This window comes from Pelmatolapia mariae, linkage group LG23 (genome assembly GCF_036321145.2).
Source record: "Pelmatolapia mariae isolate MD_Pm_ZW linkage group LG23, Pm_UMD_F_2, whole genome shotgun sequence".
Lineage (NCBI taxonomy): Eukaryota > Metazoa > Chordata > Actinopteri > Cichliformes > Cichlidae > Pelmatolapia > Pelmatolapia mariae.
The window spans coordinates 37226142-37246288 of record NC_086246.1 but is presented as its reverse complement, the minus strand read 5'-3'; the positions used below and the strand labels follow the sequence as shown (position 1 = coordinate 37246288).

Sequence of the window (20147 nt, the reverse complement as noted above, 5' to 3'; positions counted from 1 at the left end):
GTGAAAAGTGAAGTTTTCACAGGAGTTGTGCAATCCTGCGAAAAACGAAATGCTCCCCACGATACAAGTTACTGCAATCTTTAGCAGCAACAACTTGAAGTACTGGTTTTCTCCCTGACTTTATCAGTCTCACATTGCTGTGGAGGAAAATTGGCCCACCCTTCTTAACAGCGTGGCTTCAGTTCAGTGAAGTTTGCATTTGGCATTCACTTACGTGCAGCTCTCTTTAAGGTCATTTCAGTCAGGTTAAGGTCGGGACTTGGACTGGTTCATTGCAACAGTGTGATTCCTTTCTTTTTCAGCCAATCAGCTGTAGTTTTGCTGCTGTGCTTGGGACTGTTGTCCTGTTGCATGACCCAATTTCAACCGAGTACTAACTGTCAGACAGATGGCCTCACATCTGACTCTAAATACTTTGTTATACAGAGGAGTTCATGGTTACCTCGGTGACTGCAAAGTGTTCGGGTCCTGCAGCTACAAAACAACGCTAAATCATCACCCATCCACTTGGCTTTTGCAGTTTCTCTGAGCACTGGATGGTGCGACAGTGGTATGAATTTGCTCATACCTGAATACTCCAGACCAGCAAAAAGCCAAAACCTCTGCCTTTATAGAGTTGTTCACTGTTGCTGATAATCAGTTATTCAAGTGCATTTGTTTAGCGACCCCATGTTGCTACTTGCCCTCATAATTCCCATGGAACCAGTAAGAGTGTACTTAGTTTTTCACAGAAGTGCAAAGAGTGCTGTGAAAAGTTTTTTCCCCAATGACTGTATTCCAAAGAAAATTGATGGCATAGCCAATAACTCAAGGGTTTTTTTGAGTAGATGAAAACAGATGCACACAAAAGTGGACAACGAACACACATACAGAGATAAAACTACAATAAACTTCCAACAGCCTCTTCCTGCTGATCTCTGTCAAGCTGAATAATACACTAACTTGTCCATTCAGCCCTGAAGCTGTGTGCCAAGTCGGCAGGTAAAACCACTGCTGGTCACTCTGCGGCAGGCATCATGGAATACCCTCCAGGTCTTGGCAGCCAATCAGAGCAGAGCAGTGCTACATGGGCCTGGTTCCCACTTGTAGGAGACGGCTAAAAATAATGCAGTGCGTGTCATTCTTTTGCACGAAACTGAGATGAGTGCTCAACCCACGGGAGATGGGCAGATATCCAAAATTTATCAATGAATGAGGTAGCTGAGAAGAATATGTGGCTATTTGTGATTGTCCTCACAGGGAAAGGAGAACAGGAAGATCTGGAGGAGATACAGACCTGTGGGAGAGATACTGACTCCTGCATCTGTGCACTTGTTTATTCATAGTCACAGCAGCCGCTACCCAGAACCCAGCGAGAGGATGCCAAAGAGCAGATGGCCTCCAAATGATTTTCCAACAGTCTAAGTTAACAAATGATATTCATATTAACAAATCAAAAGAAACTGCCACCAATTGAGAAGCCAAAAATGTTTTTGTCTAAAACTTTTCAGTTTGGTGCTGGTAAAATTATTGAACAGCTAACAATCACAAACTACCTGTATATGAAAATAACCACGAATTCCAAGTTCACATTCTGCTCTCATTAGCATCACATACAATTTACGTCACCTAATGCCATGTAAGGTTTTTGTGTGCCTGGATGAACTGAAGTAAAAGTTCACACTGTACATTTTTCATACTGGTAAATCCCAAGACTAAGCCACTAGACATGAAAATGCCTCCAGCAAAATGTGGGACTCTGCTTCATCATCACACAGGTGGAATTATGCACCAAGCATACACACATCTGGTCCGAATACGCTGGAGTCGATAAAGCCCGTCAACTGCCCATCACAAGCCAAGAAGGGTAGGTTGGGTTAAGCTTATTTCTTCTTAACAAATCCACCATTTCCAGTTGCATATTTTTATTTTTGTAATCTGTTGGAACTGCTTGGCATGAGTCAGTCCTTATAGAACCTGTACTAGGCTTTGAGTGATAAAACCATCACGATAGTTATCGCAAAATAACTTTTCTCCTATAGAAATATGAGTCGACAGAACTTATCTTCCCTGTTTTGACAGATGACACGAAAAGCCAACGACGATGAGAATAGCCCTGAACAGAACCAATCATGTTGTTCGAATAGATTTGGAGCCAAGTCAGGTTAGGTTGACACACACGCCGTTGGAGGAGCAGCCACTTATGCTACTGTTTGGTTACTGTAGCCGTACACAACGGTACACATATTACATGTGTGAGCGACAAAAGAAAATGACAAAAGAGAATGCTAATGAAAACTCAGTGGACAGCTTTAGCGAACAAGACACCCCAACGGACACAGACCAAGACTCAAAAGACAAGGACACCCCAACAAAGAGGGTCCAGGGAATATGGTAGTGTGAAGAGATTTGGGCGATTTAAAGACCGACTGTAAACTCTCAAAATAGGGCTGTGCAATATGACCAAAATCTCATATCCCGATATAAGACATTTATCGTCGTGACAACAATATAAATCACAAAAATTTTATATTTTCTGTAAATTCTGTGAATTTCAGGCAAGTCGACTTGCGTGAAGTTTTTCCAGCTGGGCGTCCTGTACCTGGAGTCGAGTGTTTTAACCGATGCGTGAAACTATATATTTTTAGCCATAGGTTGTAACAGCCGCCATTTTCTTTGTATTTATTACACAGCGTGCTGCGGGGAAAAGCCTGTTCTAACGTTTGAGTCTAAGGTTTATTTTTTAGCACCTGACGGCTCTTTTTTGCTTCTCATCCGTAAACTCTCTGCATACTCTTTCACGTGATTCAGTTTATTTTGAAAAGTCTCAACAGGATTTTGAGCTTTATTGTGAAAGGTTTATGTGGAAAACAAACAAGTGGACAGCGGAGACACACGATGGTTTTACCGTCATTGTTGCTAACGACAACACGTAAAAACAGGCGCTTGTCCATCAGTAGTGTGGTTATATTAAATATAAGAGAAAGAGAGAACTTTAAGAAACTAATATAGCCACTACAGTGACCATCAAAACGATGAAAAAATATTGCTGTAAACAGTTTATTTCACGACACCACAAAACAAACGATAGCGTAATAGGAAACGATAGACGTTTTTATATCGTCATCCGATATATATCGTTATATCAAACAGCCCTATGTCAAAAGCAAATTTCAATAAATTCAATAAATGGAAAGTGCCATGAATCTTTTTTAACACCTGAACCGATGCTTTCCTTTAGAGACTTTTCACTTCCAGACTACTGTACCATGCATTGCAACAAGGAAACGCAGTGACATCACAACTGCAAAAATGTCAGATTTAAGCAGCTGATTGAAGTAACTGACCCTCGTCACAAACTCCATGGCCACTAACATGATTTTTGATATTTATTTTTATTTTTCCACATTTAGTTAGCATTCTTCTTAACCACTTAAATTTAAAATATAGTTGTACATTTTTTCTACAGCATGATTATTATCTTGTTTTCTTCACTTAGGAGTAAAAAGGAACCTTTAAGCTTGACAATGATACAGTGATTTAAATGTATATTGTCATATATCTATACTGGTCAACTTTAGGTGTAGCAAAGCAGCTCATCTTCCATCTGAAACAAGCCACTTTAAGGCCACTCCCCCGTTAAGCCAATTCTCTTCTGATTTGTTTCTGCTTATACGAGGCAGCCAATCAGAAGAAAGCTGGTTGTTCCAAACAGAGGATTCTCTGAAGCTACATCATTATTTTGAGTCATGCAAAGCTACTCAATTCAAAGAATAAAAATAATGAGCTCAAAGTAAATACAGCAGGTTAATATCCAGAAGAATCTTAATGATGTCAAAATATATATTTGTCAAATACTTTGGGAATACCTGCTAACGATAGCGTTAGTAAGTAATTAATATAAGGAACATTGTATTTCTTTTGTATATTTAATTTTGTATAGCTTTTCTTTATTCAGTCATTCATTTCTGAATATTTATTTTCTGGCTGCATCCGAACCTGCTGACCCATGTAGACCAATCAGAATCAGACAGAAACAAAAAGAAGCATCAGATTTAGATCACAGATCGGCACCGTGGCAGTCTCAGGAATCTGTGCAGTATTGATTATTTCTACAATGCCTGTCACATGAACTACACCTGCAGAAAAAAAGGGACTATGGACGGGACATCCATTTACCAATACCTCTGAATAATGGATGAAGATGCTTTCAGACTCAAAGGCTGAGTCTCCCGTGCACACACAAAGCACTCAGAAAGCCATTTCAGCTCCTATGCAGCCTAATGAGGCATTTGACTTTACTAAAAGCAACAGCAACAACAACAATACGGCTACATACACAGCAATAACACAATCCCATGTCCACCTAGGTGTGACACCAGCTTGGAGGTATATAACTCTTTGGTGTTTGTGATTGCCTTGGGAAAGAAGACAGAAGTCATATTTCTGCTGTTTGCGGCCAGAGGGCTTCAGAGAGACCAACATGACGTTTTAATGATTAAATTAGATTTCATTCTCAGAAGGCAGAGAGCAGCTGGAGGCTGCAGAAATGAAACTATTTTACCCAGTATCCTGTCAGGAAACCAGGACACTGCTTTCATTTCCAGTCATTCACACATATCTAGTGAAACTTGGTTCACTACATCATTAAAAAAAAAAAATACTACTTATGTTATATATCGAGGATGAATCTCATTCTAAACTGAAAGGCTCGCCTCTCAATGGGGGTAACATCTGCAGTTAAATGATCAGCATGACGTGTGGTTGTTGGGAAATCAGAAACACACCCAAATTTCTGGTCAACTTGTTAGATAAGAACTATAGCAGATGTAATAAAAGATGGACATAACTTAAAGGTATAAAGATTGAAGCCAGTGAGGAAGAGCCTTAAATCTGCATTCTTTCTAATCGTCAGCAGTGGGCACTTTCTCTGATTGCACGTAAGAAAATGTTCCTTCAAACTGGTCGGTGACTCGCTGGCAACCACCGGTCACAAGACAAAAATGTGTATTAATTAAAAAGTGGTTGCAAGGCTTAACAAGGCTTCATATGAATATAAATATAGTCAAAGATCATAAAGATGTGTGACATGTGCTGCATTGTGCAAACATTTTAGAGTGGACTATGATGAATAAAATTGACTGTGAGGATTTAAACCGGTGGCAGACTGTCAAAAGAGGGCGCTATGGTGCCGCCCCTATAAAAATATTGCAAGGAAAAAATATCCACCACAAACAAATAATTACAAAAAAACAGCATACATTACAAACAAGTACAGTTTGCTCATACAACATGTGCCTGCCAGAATCTGTTGCGAATCTTTCTTTCTTTTTTAAATTGTAAAAAATTTAAGAAGTGTTAAACTGTTTGTTGCTTTTTTCTCTCACCTGTAAGTTGCTTTATTATCTGACTCGTCACACCAAATTGCGCCCCACCCCAAACACATTTTTTACTATGAGCTGCCACTGATCTAAACTGTTTGCATACTCTTAATTATCACATACCGTATTTTCATTACCCAGGTGTCCATATCACCACCTGTTAATGGAAGTACGAGGAAAACGGGAATATATTTAGCTCATATTGGCCAAAGTGCAGATGTTTTAACATCATCTGATGTCCTGACAATGAAATATGCAGCTGTTTTTATCACCTGGAATAAATTATTCCTAACCTATTTGCAAATCCGGATTGTTTAAACTAATGTTGATTTTGCCACTTTATGAGTTATTACAGCTACATGCAGCACTGTAATGCATCAGGAGCGTGAGGTTTGGACAGAGAAAACAGCCATTATGTTTTCCAAGACAAGTAATACAATCAGGAACACACTTAGTGTTTAAAGCTCCTTTACCTGACACTGGCAAATGTCCAAACGGGTAATTCCATATAAAATTAAGCAAACGTGAAGAGACCCACCTGACTCCTTTAAAATTAGCTGATTCTGAATATATTAAAAACTAGTTTTGACACAGAAGGAATGACAGCTAGAAGATGAGCCTGGTATCCAAATGTAAGAAACCAAAAGCACTTGTTTTGATCAGCCTCCTCCTCTAATGAAGCTTTCAAGTGAACCAAAAATGCACTTTCTTAAGTTTTCTCCAGTGAATTACCAGAAACAGATCCAACATCAAGGGTAGTGATGCTTGTTTGTCACATTTGTATTTAATTAATGATCATTTAGAAGTCATTCGTTCAAATTTTTTATCACAATTAATTGCAAATGTAAAAGTGAAATGAGGTCAAAGTGGTACGCAGGGGTTAAAGAATGTAGGACATCTTGAGTTTATTTTCAGCAAAGCTTCAGATTTTTTTTGCTGGCTCAGAACCAGCAGTTTGTAACAAAATGTAGCTTTGATATTTGGAAACTGAGCCCAGCAAAGAAATGCTGACTCAGGGCTAATCACAGGCTATGAAATTCGAGTCAGATTTACCTGCAGTAGAAACAAAACAAGCATTGTAACCAGTGTGTTTCAGCTCAAGGATTGCCTTTGCAAAAAAAAAAAAAAAGGAGAGAGAGAGAGAAAAGACTTGAAACAGGGTCTGAAGACAGCTTCCTGTCCATGAACAGAAAGACAAAGTGAGCTCTGCAGAGGGATGTGGAAAGGGAGACAGATAAAGGATAAATGCAACAACACATAGTAATACTGTAACTAATATGCAAAGATAGGTACCAAATAATCATAAAACCACTGCTTGGAATATTTTAATTACTTACACCTTTCTGTAACCTGGCTGGAACCAGTTTTACTCAGCAGTCTGTGTTACCGTCATTATAAGACTCAAATAAGTTTTGTAGCTCCATACAGACTTTTTAAGCAAAAATTGCTCAAAAATGGCTCTTTTGGTAGTAAAGGTTGCGACACCTGCTATAGACAAATTACAAAACTTAGTTAAAAAAGAAGATTATGGCTATCTGTTCAGCTCGTCAACACTAGACCCGAACTCCCTAGAAGCTTTGGGAGATGATTATGATTTTTTGAGTTCTTTTGTTCTGTTTTTTGTAACATTTAATATTTTTGGAAGTTTTTGGGTCCCTGTTTTGACATTGTTGTTGGTCTAATCTCCCCGGTGTTTTTTGCTGATTCATTCCCTGGCTCCCTGTGTTCACATTTGGATTTCTGTCTGTATTTTTTGACAATTGCAACAACTCATTAAAGGTTTGCTTTTCACCTGTTTTTGTGTTCCTCGTGTCCTGCTTTTCTGATCCTCTCCACACCCATTTATGTCAGTTTTACTGTTTGGGTTTTTTTTTTTTTTTTTACGATTTTTTAGGGCTGGGTTTCTGCATTGCCTTCCTCTGCAAGTTGTCTTGCAGTGATTCATTTCTTTGCCCGCTGAGTTAGATTTAATGCTCCCTACTATGTTAAACTGCAGTGATGAATGTTCAGCTTGCCTCCACTCTATAAATCCCTGCAGGACCTTCTGCATGTTGCTCACACTGGCATCTCAATGAGACAATATATTCCTGCAGTCACATCTACTATATTAATCAGTGCTTGAAAACATTTGTTATTCTAGAATTGATAAAAAGGTTGAAAAACCCCATTAGTCAAAGAGAAAAAAAACCCCCACCACGCCTTGCATCCCTTTAGCGCAGGTCAAATGAAGGCTTCAGCAGGATGCATTCAGCCCCATGATGAGGACTCATCTGGGAAGCTGGAGAAAGGGTAAACACCGATGGAGACCTGCTGAACTCAGTCAAGTGTCACACCCCATGCCGGGTAAATGACAGCCTTCCTCCACAGCGGGGATTTTATTCACCGAGCCGTTCTGTTTGAGCAACTGGGATTAAGTTGAAATGGGATTCTCTGCCTTTCTCCTTCAAAAGATCTCACATTAAGCAAGAACCCAATCTGTCTCTAAGACACACAATTTAGAGAGAACAGTCTGAAAACAGCTTCTCTGCCTGAATAATGTCAGGCACTTTCAAAAGTTCCTGGATCCTTGTTAAACTTGATCTCTAATAAAATAGGGTAAGACGTTAGATTTGTAGAAGAGTAGCACCCACGCCTGCCGCTTTATCTTTGTAAAAGTGTGTCGTCAGATACATCCTAAATCTTCCCCTCACACACTGAGAGGGTGAACTGAATCAGACGCTTTCTCTACATCACTGCATGGGCAGCACACACATTTGTTTTATTCTGGGCAGAGTGAATAAGTGAGGCGGTGCTTTTCCCATGGGCCTGTGAGAACACACCCGCTCAGCTGTGCAGCATAAGTACTGTACACAGAGCTACCATTGCTCTGCTTGGTATTCTCTGACTGCAAACCAACCACTGCAGAACTGAAAACACTTAGACAAACATTAAAATTACAGTTTGGAAAACAAAAAACAGCTATCAACATAATATCAGACCCCTAATTATTTTTGAATCATTATGGTATGCACTTACAAATGTGTTGCAGCAGACATAAGCACTTAAGACAATGCTGGTTAGGCAAGGTGAACAATGTCTGAGCGGCAAAAACAGCACTTGCATCATAGTCAGTATAAAGGTGGGTCTGAAAAATGAAACCTGCCCTTTTTTTTTTTACCATGGCCACCAGGGGCACCTCTCCTTAGGGTTGTGTAGAAGTCTATGGGCAGACGATGGTTGGTCCAGGAAGAGTGCAAAAACGTAAAATATTTTCAGACAGAGTGGAAGCCACAGATGGAAGACTTTCAGCACAGAAAAGACAGCAAGCACATGAAATGAAATGTAAATTTCAGTTAGGTCCATGCGACTTGGAAAGGTGTGTTGGTCATTCAAGGCGTAGTTCACATGGATGAAGGGATTTGATAGATAGGCACCAAAGATTAGTGTCACATCTCAGTTTCTAAACAAATGCTTGACATCATTACAATTTCCATCTCTACTTCTCAGTCATGGCGTAGACTAATGGCCAGAGAAGTGTTTTTGTGGAACATAAAAACGATACATTAAAGTTGTCCCGTGCTGGCTAAATGAACTCTGTCTCACTGTAGTAAGACAGTCTTCTTTTTTCTTTTTTAAATTTCTTGCAGTGTTTTTAATATAAATACAAGAATGTGGTTCAGTTTCACTTTGTCAAAGTGGTTTTCTATCTTTTTTCATTATCCGTCCATCCATTCTTTTCTGCTTATCCATTTCAGGGTTGTACGAGGGGTGGAGCCTACCCCAGGTACCATATGGTGAGAGAATATATATTTGGATACAGAGTGCCATCACTTTCTCATTTTATCCTATAAATTTGGTCATTTGTGTATGAATTCCTGAGTCATGTCCATAAACATTTTTTCTAAGGGAACATGTCTTCTTTTGAAAATCTAGCCAGTTCATTCTTGAGTGAGCATTTGTGCCACATATGAAGAAATTCCCTGAAGGCGCTATACGAGTGAGACAGAAGAACAACCACATAAAACCATATGCCCTCCGTCCTGGTTATCACCAGAATGAAAGCATAAAACAGGTAATGAGGCCCAGCTGCTTGGAATATAAAAAATAACAGTCTGCTGGGTTAACAAAATATCATTGTTGCCCTAAAGCCACAGATAAAGGGACTAACTTAGACCATTAATGGCCAGCTGAGCCGATCAATAGCAGATCAAAGCTATCAGGGAGTCATTTCCCTCAATCCGTAAGAGAAGAACACTTTCTGGGAAGATGCAATTAGATGCGAAATGAAAGAAGAGCAGCTATCTTTAGATGGAGGTAGATTGGCAGATTCTACAGCAAACACAGATGCTACTCAGGGAATGAAGACTAGACAAAGTGCCAGTGTTGAACAGCCAATCTGCAGTTCCTCAATCATAGAAAACGCTACAAGCTCAGTCTTCAGCTACTCACTATTAATGATTCACTTTTAGAATAGGAGGCGGTGGGACAGGCTAAAATCCCAAAACAGCAGCTCCTCTTTACATTTAAAGACTCCAGAGATTTAAAGCTGTATTTATCCTTTACATTCTTTTAGTTAATGACAGTTTTAGTCAAATTAGTGAATCTCAAAGGAGATGATGAGGTTCAGCAGCGAGGAGTTAAATCAAACCCAGCGGGACCTGGCCTGTTCTGTTCCACCCATCACTCACTTGAGGCCATCTAGTCTTACACACTCTTGCACAACATGAAAGATTTTGTTTTGACTAACTTTGGAGATGGCAGTGGATTTAAAGTTGTCTAGGAATGACTTTTGCAATACTGATGAAACATGTTTGTAGTTGAAGCATCAAATTATCTTTCAAAACAAACTAATGTGGATCATCTGGTCTCAGGTGTTCTTTTTGCAGAAGGTGGGTTTGTCTCTGTTCATCTAGAACTCTCAGTAAGATTTTTGACTGAACACAATGTAACCTCCATCGTTTCAGTTTTATTATCTTTATCTTTATCTTCACTAACCCCCCAAAACAGAGCCACCTTCAGTTTTCTGGCTCCATTCAATTCTAAAGTTATAGCAATGCTCCATGTTTGTAGAAATCTATAAGTCAGAAGATGATCTCTGGTATCTATGAATTTTACATTTTTAAACTTACTTTCTTTCAGATGCTCAACAACTTATCGTACAGCCCCAGTAACAGGTCAAATGGGAATATTAAATTTGACACTGGTTTATAGAATCAGTAAAAACTAAGCAAGCCTGTCATTTCTAAGTATATTGAAATATTGATTTTAAGAAGGTGACTGGCACCTTCCTTTCTTCTGGGGCTCTATTTTAAACTCAAAGCACTGCAGTGCAGAAAGCAGAGCGAGCTATAACTACTCAGAGGTGAAGATTTCTGAACAGGGAAGTTACTTTTAATCACCTGTAGGTGTTTTCTTTAATTTTTTTTTTTTTTTTAAATCCCATGAGTCAACTTCACTCCCACCACTGAAAATTCAATAGATTATTAACTATTCCTACTATTAGACCGGCAGGGGTACTTTGCAGCTTGAAATTACGGTGCTAAAGCTGGATAAATATAGATTATTTGTGTTTGCAAAGGTGTTACATAAAGTTTTAAGGAGCTGGAACATTTGTGACGACAGGAATACAACAAACAAGTCGACCCACGCTAAAAGCACACACATTCTCCACATATTTCATCTACAACCTCCTCTGATTCACAAAGCGAGAATTTCCCATCAGCTGATAAATGTATGAAACCTGGATTTGCCCAGGTTTAAATCAGCTCTGAGGCCATTTACTGCATGGCTACCATTTACATTCAAATGTTTTATATTCTCTATACTCCTGACAAGAATGAGCCTCTTGCATATTTTACCTTTATAGTATTTATGGCATATAGCATACAGTAAAAATCTTTCCTACCATAAATGTCTCTGTCTGCTTCCATAGATTTTCAAGTTTTTTGCAGGAATGGTACCAATTTTATGGTGAGGACAATGAAAAGTTGTGTAACATATGTTTTTTTCACATTATTAGTGCAATTCTAATCACTACATTTGCGCACTCTAATTTTTTAGGTATTTCCATTCTCTGAATTTTGAGTCTTTAAAATATTCAAACATCTACAAACCAGATGTTTATTCAGATTTACTTTGAAATTGAAGCATGGATATAACAAAGGATGAAAAACGGCGTGATGACTTCAATGTAGTCTGTTGTTGATAAAAGCATCACAGAGTCAGCAGCTGATTTATATTTTTGTGTTAAAATAATATGAGCAGACTGTGATACATAATTCACTCAAATGTGCACTATCGAAAGAAGCAACAGAGAAGGATATACTAAATAAATGTCAGTTTGCTTATATAGTTCTTGTTCTTTAAATTCTTGTTCGACTATGTTGAAAGGAATGACATAAGAAACATTTTAGAAGAAAATGTTCTTATGAGAACATTTTTAGAATATCTTATCATGGATAAAGGAAAAAGTATGGATAGGATAAACACCAACAGAGGCATTAGAAAAGTATTCCTGCATAGAATAATTAAGAAATTGGTTAATGAAATTCCCCATTTGTTCACATTAAGGTCAAGTGGTTGAGTGTTAAAGGTACACGAAATCAGAAATAATAAATATTTAAAAATGCCATGAAATTGGTGCAAATAGAAGCCATCAAACCAACAACAGGAGCCAAACAGGAGCCAAAACTGAGCCACAGGCAATAAAGCTAAAAAAAAAAAAACATTACAGTGGTTTGACTTGTCTGTTCTTGCTACAGACTTTTTGCACTACCTTCTGCTTGTCATTGTGCAGAGTATGCACAACAAGCTGTATGTTATTGACACGTGTGAAATACATAGCTGCGCTTGTGGTTTCAGAACCTGAAAGTGAGAAATTGTTGGCTGGTGTATGGCAGTCTGTTGTAAGCCTAACCCCAGAGTTTCATTTGCTCAGAAAGCTGTTTCCTCGAGACATACTGATTGATGCATTAGACAACTAACTGAGCCCTACTTTGGAGCATGTCGGTCCGGTGATTCAGCAGTATTTGGAAGCCAGCGCTGGTTTGTACAGTGGTAATCTCTGTGCAGCGAAGGGCAGAAGATGGCATTTTGATTCAGTGAGCAAAAGCTCATGGCGGCCAAGCGGATGTATCTTCCAAATATATTCCCATCTGTTTGTCTGGGGTGAAATGAAGCATTCAGCCAGGGGATTAGCTCCAAACAATTGGCTTTTACAAAGTACCATGTAGTATTGCTCCTGTGAAAACATGCCTATGACACAATACTCATAGCCCAATAAATGCAGATCAGTAATCTGAGGTGTTCTAACAAAGACTTGGTTGATTGCACCCAGGCTAGAACGGGTAAAAAGCTGTTGCCACCAGGAGTGTGGGTGCGCATACTTGGAAACAGCTGATTGGCCTGCTTAAAGCTCTCAGCTTTGTCAAGGAAATCTTTAGCCAACCTTCTTTGTGCACGGAGTGTAGAAAACACCTAAAGAAGTATGGCTTCCTGACAGCTCATTTCACATTCTGCCTCCTGCTTCCACCCACTTAATGTAGAGCCTCCACCTCTCTGACGTTAGCGGATTCTTTTATGAAAAACAGAACACCGTGCCATCTTTCCCTTTATAGACATTTTTCAGCCACGTCCACCATTATGGGGCCTTCACTGTACACAGGGACTCTCAACTCAAAAAGAACAAGGGGGGGGGGGGGGGTTTGTGCCGCTCCAGACATACTTCAGTCCAGTCGTGTATATTAATAAAAGATAGCGGCTGAGCTGACGGGATTCACGCCCGCCTGGGCACCAGCTGCAATTATAGTCGACATGTCAGAGACACGCAGCTCCACCGGAGATGAGGCTGCCGCTGCTGCTGTCTGGATGGTTGACAAATAAAGTCCCCTCGCACTGATAACTAGAACACACTTAACTCCCCAAGAATGGATGTACAGACCTGCTGGGTCTCCAGTGGAATTCAGAATCAGGATTTTTCCTGAATCAGAATGGGTATTTGGGAGGGGGGTCAACATGACTGGTCTCCACATATTAAAAGCAAAGAGTCTATGTTACTGTATGTGACAGAAAACTATTAATTTTTCTTTTATATCTGGCCATTTCATAAAGAATGTCTTTCTTTAAAAGTAATTTTATTTAAAAAATGATGCCCTTTCATTGGCACACTCAAACTTTTTTGAGGGGTAAGAAAACCCAAAGAATGAGACCAACTAAAGTACCTTTAGACCACAACAAAGTCGCTATGTTATGGCAAAAATCTTAATCTAGGCTGCAAAAAAGGGCTATAACAGACATGCTAACATCAGCCAAAAGAAAGAGTTGGATTTGATCCTGAAAACTATAATCTCCCCAGCAAGTCCTGGTCTGACCCCTCCAAGACATGCCTGAAACACCTCGCATAGGAAGTCTCCATGAGGTATTCCAGTCAGATGCCCAAACAACCTCAACTGGTTCCTTTCGATGCGAAGGAGCAGAAGTTTTACTCTGAGTAGTAACATAGATCGGCCGATTTGACAGCTTTGCTTTTAAGCTCATCTCTCTCTTTACCACAACAGATTGGTCCCAATCCATCTTCAATCTCACGCACCTTTTTCCCTTAACTAATGGACACGACCACCAGATACCAAAACTCTTCCACTTGGGGCAGTAACTTGCCCAGAGTGGGAGCTCCACGCTCAGTCATTCACTTGCAAAGATGTAATCTTGAAGCCACCAAAGTAGACACCACAGGTCACAGGTCGGGCTTTTTAGAAGCTAACTTGGTTTTATAATAACTCATTGGCAAAATCTAATTTAAATTAAAATCGGATTAATGATCCAGCACTACTGACAAACCCACATGGCTGTTTTACAAACATTTATCTTGCTAATAAAAGTTTGCAGCAGTCGCCTTAATCACCTGAAAGTGAGCAGTTATTATAGGAAATGCTGAGTCTAAAATCCTTTATTATGTATCACAGGAGCTGAACACAAAACCCAGCAAATCCATTGGTGTGCATGTGTAGCATAAAATAAGTTTCACCGCAATAGAGCAAACACAGAGAAATGCTGATAAATGCAGTCTTGCTGTTCGCCAGTGAGTAAACACCGTACAATGGCATTTATTAAGACCACGTGTTGGTGAGCAATAACTTCAAGCTGTAACAACAAGCTGAACAATTAGGAAATTTAATTACCAAGTGGCCCACTTTGCTTAGGATAAGAAATGTCCTTTATCAATAATTCAGGCCTATTGTTAGTTAGTTTTAGTGTATGTTCATGTACAGGGATTTTTCCTGGCTCAAACAGACCTTCGTTTCTTACCTTACGTTTTAGAACTTTTTTGTGTGCATGCTGTAAAAAATGATCTGCAATTCTAACAAACAAACGAGAGATAAACTGATAAACAGGTAAAACACTTACAGTGAGATGAGATGCAATGATAGCTTAAATGCCATTTTTGCTTGCTTGCCTTCAGTAGCCTCTTTTATACACATCTTATTCGAACTATGAATCAATATTGGTTACACAAGCCTCAAATTAAGTTTTATACAGCACACAAAGAGATAAAAATAAAGATTTTATTTGTATTCATGTCTAAAATGAATAAATTTACTGGATAAGACATTATGTCTCTCAGTGTGACCATAATTTGAAATGTCAAAAGAATCAGACGGCTTTGTGGTTGGGTAAATACAGACAGTGCACTCCCTGATATTATGTTTATCCAGCCAAATAAATCCCCTTTGGCTTGTTGCTTGGCACTTAATGTCATAAAATTGCCCAAGAAGAAAAAGCTAACTAGCAGGCGTATGTTTGTACATTTTATATAAACTGCATCTAATTTACTTTCATTTGCTGACGAGAGCACTGCGAGCCGACTGAGGAGGATGTGCTGTTGGTTTTATAAGCTAAAAAGGGAAATCTGAAGCATCACAATGCTTTGAAATCACTTGTAATTATTATTTTTCTCATTAGGCACACACCGCTGGTGCCTCGTGTAGGACAGAACCAACAAATTCTGGATCCAAGGCACTACAGAATAGCTGGACTCATAGATGAAAACACTTGTGTCAGTTGTTAACAGAGGGGGCTCCTCATAGGCTGCATGTAAAGATGGATGCAGAACCTACCAAGCATTGTTTTCTAATGGCCAATAGGGGGCAATTGGCAATTACCTCACTTTACCTATGACCTAGTTTAACCTCAAGTTATCAGTTTTAGTAACTAAACTCTTTCCCCCCGGTAAAGATGACATTTGTCAACCTTACCAGTACCCTTAATGACGAGTTTTGACACCTCAGTATATATCAATAAAGATCTGGTTTAGCAACCATTAGAATAGGTTCTGGGTTCTTCCACAGGTAGCATGAGTATGCTGTATAGGCGGAGATCACCCCCACTAATTCCTGCACACCAGTGCTTTTGTTCTGGAAGTAGACCTGAAATATGACAGAAAGTACTCAGTTCAGAAAAGAGAAATAAGGGTTAGCTGTAAAAGGGTCCAACGGAATAGAATTAAAGTGGCTCTCTTTGTTTTTCTCATTCACTGTTTCTTTTATTTATAAAATATATCCGTACATTTTCTTATTAATTACAGTTTTCAATCATTTTAATTTCTAGGAAGAAGTCAAATGAGCTGTTATTGTCACTTTGGACATTAAGTATCTCCATCAAGGCTTTAGTAGAGTTCCACAATTACAGCCTAAATGAATATCATATTATTGAGTTCACGATTATTTACCACAATTATTCGTTGATTTTGGTGACAAAAATGATCATAAACGTCTCTGCAGACAAATGAGATGTTTATCCACCTGACTTAAGTGCATCTGCTAGAGCCAAAAAAGAATCTTTCACATAATTCACTGTACCTGCGTGATGGATGGTAATAAAACTCGACAGCTGTGAGATCCCACTCTGTTTCTCCTCCGTGAGGAGGTAACATCTTTTGTCCGGTTTGCTGACCCTTTTCCAGAAGTCTTCATTACTCACTGTGGTTGCTGGACACATATACAAGTACTGCACAGTCTCGCTTTTGAGGGCATCTGAGAAGGTGCTGGACGACTTACGTGCATTGTTTTTCTTGGTCTTCATTATTCAGCAGTTGGGAGTGTGTTTTCAGGCAGACAAATAGAATGGAAAGGTGTGTATGTAAATATAAGCATATATTTTAACCTTGATTTGTTCCACTTATAACACTACTGACGTCTGCAGTGAACTATGGCTGAGAGAAGCAAGATTTATTGTTTCTAAAGCCTCAAATAATATATAATAATAAAATGCATAATAGCCTAAGCTTTAAAATGCATTTTCATGTCTAGCATTAGGACTACATATAATATATATACATGTAATTTTGTTTGTACATTTGTGTTTTTTAACTGATTTTTACATAAAATGACTGGATAAAAAATGTTATATTATCTTTATTATCAGTAAAGGCATTACAACCACAAATAGAGAAACTGAAAGTATTTCTTTAGAGCTCTGAAATAGGTTGGTTGCTTCAGGGTTAAATGACATAATGTCCTATTAGTTAGACACAGTAATAAACATGGCACATTGCTGTAAATGAAGCATTATTCAAGCTAATGCATGATCCCACTGTACTGGGTGATCAATATGACCTGCTGGAGCCCTGAACTGTGACTAATGTGGTTCATTGAGCTGCTCAAGACCATAAAACGACCTGCCCTGCTCAGAAGACAAAACCCAGACATTCAGCTCATGTCTGAGGGAGCTCAGCTGTGTAATCCTGAGGAAAACAACCTCAGACAAGGAGAAGCTTTGGACTCTGATGGTGTAGGATGGGGGGGGGGAATGTGCTATTTAGTGTGAAATAATAATGACTGAGCAGGTCATCATACACAGACACACAAACTTGGTCCCAGCCAGGCAGGCAGGCTGGAACAATACCAGGGCAGAGACTGCAGCCACACAAGTTATCTCATCGCCACTGACAACCTGGGTGTGTCTCAGCACACAGGAATATTTGCCAACTTGTACCATCCCCAGCAGCATCAGACCTCAGACCTGAGGCTGGTACAAGCCTCCCTGCATGCATTCAGCCGGCACTCCATCCGAACAGCTCGTTTCAGGTTTAGTGCTTCAGTTATTTTACTTTTAAACTTAAGAGCCAGAGGGACACAATTCACACACTCCCGACTATTGTGCAAAGCCTCACGGGCTGCTAATTTGATTAAAATCTCCTCCCCACGCTCCGCTCAGACATTTTTTCTCCTTCCTGGTGCTCAGTTTAAGTCCTAAAACTCCACACAGTCGCCCTGTCACCAAGCTAAATCAAGCTCTGCTTCCTTCTGAAACATGAACTTGCTGACCGACCCCAGCAGCAGCAGCAGCAGGTGCACCGAGCCACTACACCAACTTCTACAGAGAATTAAAGGCGTCCTTACCACTCTGCTCCCCGAGAAAGACGAGTTTGAATTTTCTTAAAGGATTCCCAAAGTCACTGCCCACGGACATTTTGAAGAGGAGGAAGAAGAGGGGGGGAGTACGGACTAGGTGTAGTTGAGCGCGTTCCCACTCGAGTTCTGAGAAGATGTTGGATGGAAAAGGCGGAGGTGCTGCTTCCCGTTCACTCTCTCGCTCACTCTCTCTCTTCGTGATGAGGACACACACACACATACATACACTGCTGCTGCACCGCTCCGTGACGCTTTGGCTTTTTTTTTTCTCCTCCCTTGTGCGCATGCGTGGTACCGTCTTCGCGATATAAAATGACGTCATGGGCCTCGGTGTGTAGAGAAGGTGCTGCCGGGCGCCGCTTTGATGTTTTCAGGGTTCAGCACGAAGTTCGAAGACACTGGCACGCGCTCTGTGCGCGCGCTAACACTTTACAGCACTGCAGCTCTGTGTGGAGCTTTTTCAGAAAACACGTTCTTAAAAAATGTCAAAAAGAAAAAAAAATTACAGATTTTTTTGTTTCCCTATTTATCCGTAAATTGTTCTACTTTGTTTTATGATTGTTTTATTTTCACTATATGGCTATATGAATGTTTTGCACATTTTACTTTTATTGCATTTTAATGAAATGTTTTACCCTATGTCATTTTTATTACTGCATTTTATCTCTTTATTTTTTCTATTTAACAAACAATTTTTAATATACTGTTTTATTTTACCTTGTGTTGTATTTTACTTTATCTTATCGAGCCATTCTACTTCACTTATACCCTAAGCTGTTTCAACTAAGGCCTCAAATCAGAAGTACCTGACTCCGTGGTATAATTCTCAAACACGTAGCCTAAAGCAGATAACTCGGAGAGGAAACTTGGAGAGGAAATGGCGTGTCACAAATTTAGAAGATCATCATTTAGCCTGGAGAAATAGTTTGTTGCTTTATAAGAAAGCCCTCCGCAAAGCCAGAACATCTTACTACTCATCACAGTTAATCCAAAATGCTGCAGCAAGAGTACTGACAGGGACTAGAAAGAGAGAGCATATTTCTCCTGTATTGGATTCCCTTCATTGGCTTCCTGTTAAATCCAGAATTGAATTCAGAATCCTGCTCCTCACATACAAGGTCTTAAATAATCAGCTCCCATCTTATCTTAATGACCTTGTAGTACCATATCACCCTATTAGAGCACTTCGCTCTCGCACTGCAGGCCTACTTGTTGTTCCTAGAGTATTTAAAAGTAGAATGGGAGGCAGAGCCTTCCGTTTTCAGGCCCCTCTTCTGTGGAACCAGCTTCCAGTTTGGATTCGGGAGACAGACACTATCTCTACTTTTAAAATTAGGCTTAAAACTTTCCTTTTTGCTAAAGCATATAGTTAGGGCTGGACCAGGTGACCCTGAATCCCCCCTTAGCTATGCTGCAATAGACGTAGGCTGCCGGGGGATTCCCATGATGCATTGAGTTTTTCCTTTTCAGTCACCTTTCTCACTCAGTATGTGTTAATAGACCTCTTTGCATTGAATCATATCTGTTATTAATCTCTGTCTCTCTTCCACAGCATGTCTTTATCCTGTTTTCCTTCTCTCATCCCAACCGGTCGCAGCAGATGGCCCCCCCTCCCTGAGCCTGGTTCTGCTGGAGGTTTCTTCCTGTTAAAAGGGAGTTTTTCCTTCCCACTGTCGCCAAAGTGCTTGCTCATAGGGGGTCATATATGATTGTTGGGTTTTTCTCTGTATCTATTATTGTATGATCTACTGTACGATATAAAGCGCCTTGAGGCGACTTTTGTTGTGATTTGGCGCTATATAAATAAAATTGAATTGAATTGAAAATAATTGTTTAATGTTTAATGTCTTGACTGCTACAGCACACGATTTTCCCAACTTTGGGATGTATGAATAAATAAAGTGATTACAGTATGGTGACATATCTCAGCGTTGTATGATTTTAAAAAAAAAAAATTTAGAAAGGTGAACAAAGGGAGGACAAAAGACGTGTAGTCATCTGTAAAAACACATGTGAAGGTTCTCTCAGGATTTGGGACTACATTCAGCCAGTGGTGTTAGAGATCTTGTCAGAATTGATGGATTTATGAACACACGAAGTGCCAGCAGATTTTGGTCCACTATGCAATATCATCTGGAAAACAGCAGATCTATGGCAGCTTCATTTTTCAGCATGACATTGATCCCAAAGAAATCAATGGATTTGAAAAGAAAGAAAGAAGGAAAGAAAGAAAGAAAAACACACAGTGGAACACTATCAGTCATGGATTGGCCTCCCCAGAGCCCAGACTTCAACATTACTGAAACAGTGGGGGATCGTCCTGACAGAGAACAGAACAAAAGGCAGCCAACATCCAAACAAACCTAGAGAACTATTCGTGAAGTCTACTTAACGGCATGAA

At 39.6% G+C, this 20147-nt stretch overlaps 1 protein-coding gene across 1 annotated transcript in view; it reads right to left on the bottom strand.

Annotated features, from left to right (window-relative positions):
- rab6ba (RAB6B, member RAS oncogene family a) overlaps window positions 1–18003 on the bottom strand; it is a 65196-nt gene extending 47193 nt beyond the window's left edge. The window contains exon 1 of the mRNA XM_063466738.1: window positions 17735–18003. Coding sequence (XP_063322808.1) covers window positions 17735–17966 — 232 coding nt within the window. The 5' untranslated portion in view covers window positions 17967–18003. The remainder of the gene's footprint in view (window positions 1–17734) is intronic.
- Window positions 18004–20147: the final 2144 nt, after the last annotated feature.